Here is a 6,896-nt window from a genome sequence, read left to right as displayed (position 1 = left end):
TTTGAATACTCTCTGTAGACCGGGCGGTGTTTGTATACTCTCTGTAGACCGGGCGGTGTTTGAATACTCTCTGTGACTCTGCTCCCCGTGTGTATGCCCCGCTCAGCCCCCTCTATACTCCCCAACCACCCTCTGCCCACCCTTACCCCATGCGATGACAGAATGCCAGCCGCCCCCTGTTGGTCATGCGATGAGGGGTGAGCGAGTGATGGGCCGTGTGCCTACCTGGGACTGACCACGTCCTGGGGCACTTGGAACCACTCCAGGAGTTTGCTCTCCAGCCCCACCCCGACCTTGACCAGGTAAGAGGTCGGGTCGACTGAGCACGCCCAGTAGTGCCTGCCCTGGGTCAGAGCCACATCGCCAACGACCAGGTCAATGCACAAGTGGCAGCTGGTCATGATCTGCTCAGCCGCGAAGAGCATGGGGAGACCGGCAACGCTACGGACAGCCTGTTGGTCCTTGCTGACGACGAGGCGGTCTCTGCTATAACCCCATTTGTTGTCCAGGAGGAAATGGAGGACTGGAGAATGGAGGGCGACAATGAGGGAGGGTGGGGGGGGGGTTCGGAGGATGATGGAAATGTCGGGGGTGTACAACACACACACACACCAAATAAAAACACAGAACGGGAACCAACAAGAGAGAGTTGGCCGAAGGAGATCGCGTCAGAAAAGATGGTGGGAGTGTTAAATATTTGATGGCAGACAATGAAACGGGAGACAGAGAGAAAAAGAGAGAGAGAGAAAGAAGCAGTCAGAAAATCAGTTGCCATTCCAACATCTCTCGGTGTTGGGGGGGGGTTGTGGGGACAGCTTCCTCACCTCCCAGCGGCCTCCTCTCCGATTCGGTCAAGATCGCGCTCAGACTCGTCAACCGGCGGTGGGCGGCCATTTTGTGGTGGGCGGCCACTTTGGCGAAGGCGGTGGGGGTTGGGGAGTGGGACGGCTGTGGGAAGGGCTGTCATTTTCTCCGATTCGGTCAAGATCGCGCTCAGACTCGTCAACCGGCGGTGGGCGGCCATTTTGTGGTGGGCGGCCACTTTGGCGAAGGCGGTGGGGTTGGGGAGTGGGACGGCTGTGGGAAGGGCTGTCATTTTGAGACGGTGGCCGTCGTGCGAAAGGGGGCATCGTGCAGAGAGCAACCGTTTCGCGAACGGCCGCCATTTTGGGAAGGGCTTGTCATTCACGGGAAGGCAAAGGCCTTGTGGTGTTATCGCTCGGCTTTTAACCCAGAGGCCCACGTAATGTTCTGCAGACCTGGGTTCGAATCCCACCACAACAGATAATCTCCGTGAGTCCACTCCGAATTGTTGGAAAAATCCATCTCGTTCAAAAATGCCTTTTAGGGGAAGGAAACTGCCCTCTTTACCTGATCTGGACTCCACGTGACTCCAGACCCACAGCAACGTGATTGACTCTTAACTGCCCTCTGGGCAATTATGGACGGGCAATAAATGCTGGCACAGCCAGCACTGCCCTCATCCCGTGAATATAATTTAGGGAACGTTCCCTGAGTGCCAGTTTGTGATGGTGGCCATTGTGTGAAAGGGAGCATTGTGCACAGAGCAGCCATTTTGGGAAGGGTAGCCATTTTGTGAAGGGTGGGCTAGGTCTTGCGATGGACGTGTGCTGCATTTTGTGCTGGCAGCTGTCGGGTGGAGGGCGGCCATTTTAAAGGAAGTGGCCATTCTGAGAGGGGCGGCCATTTGAAGATTGGTGGCCATTCTGAGGGGATCGGCCACTTTAAGGGAGGTGGCCATTCTGAGAGGGGCGGCCATTTTGCGACGGACAGCTCCAGCCAATTGGTCCCTCTCCACGCACCCCCTTCTCTTCACGCATCACTCCCCCCACCCCCCCCCACCCCCACCCCACAACAACAAAGCCCCCAACTTCCATAGAAACAATACCCAAAATCCCAAGCACTCTCTAGCTCGCGTCCCGTCATCCACCCGCAAGATAACACCAGAAAAAATGGCGTCGACATGCAGAAGCGGTTTTTAATTTATTCGTTCACAGGAAGGATGCAGAAGCTTTGGAAAGAGATCAGATGTTGCCCAGTATGGAGGGAAGGTCTTATGAGGAAAGGCTGAGGGACTTTCGTTAGAGGTGACTTAATTGAGACATAAAAGATAATTAGAGGGTTAGATAGGGTGGACAGTGAGGGCCTTTTCCCTCAGATGGTGACGGCTCGCACGAGGGGACACAGCTTTAAATTGAGGGGTGGTAGATATAGGACAGACGTCAGAGGTAGTTTCTTTACTCAGAGAGTAGGAGGGGCGTGGAACGCACTGCCTACAACAGGAGTAGACTCACCAACTTTAAGGGCATTGAAATGGGCATTGGATAGGCACATGGGCGAGAAGGGAATGGTGTAGGTTAGATGGGCTTCAGATTGGTTCCACAGGCCAGCACGACATGGAGGGTCGAAGGGCCTGCACTGCGCTGGACTGTTCTATGTTCTATATGTTCGATGAATGAGGGGGTTTCTGGCTGGGCCAGTGTTTATTACCCAACCCTAATTGCCCAGGAGGTAGTTAAACACATGGGTCTGGAGTCACGTGTAGGCCTGACCAGGCAAAGGAGGGCAGTTTCCATCCCTGAAGGGCATTACTGAACCGGATGGGTTTTTCCAATGATTTTCCAACGATTGATAAAGGAATAAAGGTCATAATTGGACTCTTACGTCCTGGTTTTTTTTTGATTGAATTCAAAAGCACCCCCCGCCCCCTCAAAATCAGTCAGGCATGACAATAGGCAGCCCTGCGAAAATGGCCAAAGATGCGAAGTGAGGACAAGGTGAGGGGGCGACACGGTGGCTCAGTGCTTAGCACCGCTGCCTCACAGCGCCAGGCTCCCAGGTTCGATTCTAGCCTCGGGGCGACTGTCTGTGGGGAGTTTGCACATTCACCACCCCCCACCCCGTGTCTGCGTGGGTTTGCTCCGGGTGCTCTGGTTTCCTCCCACAATCCAAAGATGTGCAGGTTAGGGTGGATTGGCCATGCTAAATTGTCCTGTAGTGCCCAGTGATGTGCAGGTTAGGGTGGATTGGCCATGCTAAATTGTCCCGTAGTGCCCAGTGATGTGCAGGTTAGGGTGGATTGGCCGTGCTAAATTGTCCCATAGTGCCCAGGGATGTGCAGGTTAGGGTGGATTGGCCGTGCTAAATTGTCCCGTAGATCGCAGGGATGTGCAGGTCAGGGTGGATTGGCCATGCTAAATTGTCAAATTGTCCCGTAGTGCCCAGGGATGTGCAGGTTAGGGTGGATTGGCCATGCTAAATTGTCCAATGGTGCCCAGGGATATGCAGGTTAGGGTGGATTGGCCATGCTAAATTGTCCCATGGTGCCCAGGGATGTGCAGGTTAGGGTGGATTGGCCATGCTAAATTGTCCCGTAGTGCCCAGGGATGTGAAGGTTAGGGTGGATTGGCCATGCTAAATTGTCCCATGGTGCCCAGGGATGTGTAGGTTTGGGTGGATTGGCCATGCTAAATTGTCCCGTAGTGCCCAGGGATGTGCAGGTCAGGTACATTAGTCAGAGTAATCGGTTCGGGGAATAGGTTTGGTTTGGATACTCTTTGGGGGATCATTGTGGACCTGTTGGGCCGAAGGGCCTGTTTCCACACTGTTGGGATTCTATGAAAATGTCAAGGGGCTCCCATCCTCCCCCCTGTGCCCCCTCACTCCCCAGCCCCCACAGGGTGTATGGCACCATCCACAGATAAATACGTGTTCGGCAAACACATGACTGACAAATAGGCAAGACAGCCTCCCACGCCCCACTCCCAAAAGGCAGCCATTTTGTGAAGGGGAACCATTTTGTATTTTCATGCGCAGGACAGTCAAAATGTGAGGTGGGGAGAGAAAAATGGGTGAATAGGTAGTCAGTGCAAGACACACAGAGAGCGTTGAGAAACCGTCCCTGGTGAGCGCCCGGGATTGACCAGGGGCAGAGAAATAAAAAAAGGCCTTGGGCCTACTTCAACAGCAGCTGCCTTGGCTCATTTGCAATTGCGGCCTACCTTTTCAGATGAAGCCTGCTACTCGTGGTGAGGGGCTTGGGGTTTCCACAGGGTTTAACCCCCAGGCCCCTTTCATCATGGAGAGCCTGGGGTTCCTACGCATCTCAAACAGACAGCAACACTCGATAACTGGCAAGCGAGACAGTGTAGAGGGAGCTTTACTCTGTATCTAACCCCGTGCTGTCCCTGTCCCTGGGATAGGGGGGTCAGTGTAGAGGGAGCTTTACTCTGTATCTAACCCCGTGCTGTCCCTGGGATGGGCGGAACAGTGTAGAGGGAGCTTTACCCTGTATCTACGGAGCCGCCAACGCTGGATGCCAGTTGAAATGCCGACCCATGTGCCCGTAGGGACGTTGACAGAGGGTGAGGCTCGTGGTCTTACCTGGTGCGGGAGGGCTGCGGAGGTAGATTTCCTCGCTGTACTCCCCGTAGCCCGCCTTGTTGTACCCGCGCACCCTCAGCGCGTAGACGCGGTCCAACTCCAGGCACCCCACGGCCGTGCCCGTGCCCTGCACCTCCTCGATCCTGTGCCAGCGCGGCAGGCCCTTGGGTGGGTGCTCGGCCTGGCGGTACCCCACCTCGTAGTGCCAGGCCTCGGCAGAGTCCTCGGGCAGCCGCCAGCAGAGGTAGATCTGGTCGTAGGCGTAGGTGCGCTGGGTATCGATGACTGGGGCGTCGGGCACTGCCAGAGAGAGGGAGGGGTGTGGGCGTCAGTACAACCTCAACCACAAACCCACCAGCGCCAGTCCCGTCACCCGCCAGAACCCGGGCCCACCCACTCCTTCCACATCGCGTGCTTGACGAACATCATGGGCCATGTATCTGGGCACGTTTATGCGACTCTATCTCCAAACCCCCCTCGCAGGCGCCGCAGGATTACATTCTACCCCAGGGGAGGATATCTTCCCCCCCCTCACCCCACCCTTTTTTGGAGGGCCATCCCCTCGCCCTCAATACCCTCCCGCCCATTTGCGAAGCTGTCATCACAGCGACCTTATGGAGCTCAGACACATCCGGCTGCTCCCTCCTAAAGCTGGGCTCCAGCTCTGAGTCTCCGCCCACAGGCCGAGGGTGTCATCAGGGGGGCGGAGCCAACTGAGCACTAACATTAATCCCTTCAGAGCCACTTGCCATCTGCAACACCCGCCTTTCACTCTCTCATTCAGTCACACACACTCTCTGACACACACACCACTCTTATATGCACACACACTCTCTGACACACTCTCTCTGTGACACACACACTCTCTCATACAAATACACAGTCTCATACAGTCTCACACATACACATCTCTCTCTCAAACACAGACACACGCACACTCTACCTGTCTCTCACACACTTTCTCTCTCTCACACACACACACACACACTCTCTATCTCTCTCTCTCTCTCTCTCTCACTCACATTTGAATTTTAAAAGTGTATAAGGTACTGGTCAGCCCACAGCTGGAATACTGAGAACAACTTTGGACCCCGTATCTAAGAAAAGATAGACTGAGCGTCAGAACGCTCTGGAGAAGGTCACTCAGGCTGATCTCAGGGGACGGAGGGGACTGTCTGCTGAGGGAGAGGGTGAGTGGGTTGAGGCCTGGGGTTCAGTGAACAAGAGGGGACCTTATTGAGGATTCTCAGGTGGACATGGGCAGGGAGGAGATGTGGAGAGGGTGTTCCTCCCTTGTTTGTGTGAGAGAGTCTAGGCCCAGAGGGGGCACAGCCTCAGAGTAAGGGGTCCCCCATTGAAGAGGGGGCATGAGGAGGGATTCCTGCTCTTTCCGAGGGGAGTAAATCGGTAGAAATCATTACCCAGAGGCTGGATCATTCAGGATATTCGAGGCTGAGACAGAGTTTTAATCAGGAAAAGTGGGAGCTGTGGGTGATCAGATCAGCCAGCAAATGGTGGGTGGGCCGAAAGGCCTACATTAGTTCTTGCGTCTAATGGTACGACATGTGATGGGCTGAAGGCCCAAATTCTGTCCTGCGTCTCAGGATGTAGGTGGAGAGTGCAGGCTTCCTCCTCTCTCCAGGCCCGGGCCTGGATCTAGGCCTGGTCCCGCTTTGGCTACCTGAGCCCACTCCCGCCCCACCAGCCTACAAACCCCCATTTCCACCCTCCCCCCGCATTTCCCACCGCCCCCCCGCCCCCCAACCCCGTCGCGTCAGTAAGACCGCTCATCAGCCACCTCGGTCAGTCCCATCCGCCGCCCCCCCCCAAACCCGCTCCCAGAAGTCGAGAGAAGGCGGTGTGGCCTATTACGTAGGCCCGAAGCCTACCCGGAGTTGTTCGCTGACCTGTGGCGAACTGCAGGTTACTGAGCAGACTCAGTTCGCTGGCAATGTCCAGCTGGAAGTGGTCGAAGGACGAATCGGCCGCCGGGGAGAAGTTTTGTAAGGATTCGGTGGCTTTGACCAGCCTGAGAAACAGAGCACACATTAAATCATGGAGGGAGCACGTCCTAAAGACAGCTACGTACAGAGACTGGAAGAGTACACGAGCAATAGCCAATCCTGCCCAAGACAATTGAGAGACGGCGGCTGAGGTAAGTGTGCGCACGCATGACATATTGGAGCAAGATTAGGGCATTCGGTCCATCTGCTCTGCTATTCTGTCATGGCTGGTGTGTTTCACAACCTCGTTTTCCCCACCGACCAATCAAGAACCATTCTCTCTCTTGCTCTCGCTCTGTCTCTCTGTCTTAAAGACATTCAAAGGTGAGGCCCCTCTCTGTGGCAATGGGCTCCACACATCCACCACCCTCCGACTTGACAAACTACCCCACCTCTCAGTGCCGCTGCCTCACAGTGCCAGGGACCCGGATTCGATTCCCCACCTCAGGCACTTCAGGGTGGATTGGCCGCGCTAAATTGTCCCATAGT

The 6,896-nt window shown here is 55.4% G+C and overlaps 1 protein-coding gene across 1 annotated transcript; it reads right to left on the bottom strand.

The window, feature by feature from the left end:
- Positions 1 to 221: 221 nt before the first annotated feature.
- On the bottom strand, positions 222 to 6,433 carry LOC122546111 (tripartite motif-containing protein 46-like; the record flags this gene model as incomplete). The annotated part of the gene is made up of 3 exons (XM_043684936.1): positions 222 to 523; positions 4,405 to 4,704; positions 6,312 to 6,433. Coding segments are annotated over 3 exons (724 nt in total), but the record flags the coding sequence as incomplete, so codon positions are not given.
- Between the last annotated feature and the right edge of the window lie 463 nt (positions 6,434 to 6,896).

The sequence above is a fragment of the Chiloscyllium plagiosum genome, unplaced genomic scaffold (genome assembly GCF_004010195.1).
Source record: "Chiloscyllium plagiosum isolate BGI_BamShark_2017 unplaced genomic scaffold, ASM401019v2 scaf_74449, whole genome shotgun sequence".
NCBI lineage: Eukaryota > Metazoa > Chordata > Chondrichthyes > Orectolobiformes > Hemiscylliidae > Chiloscyllium > Chiloscyllium plagiosum.
Note: the sequence above shows the minus strand (reverse complement) of the source record. Positions and strands in the feature narration are given on the sequence as shown.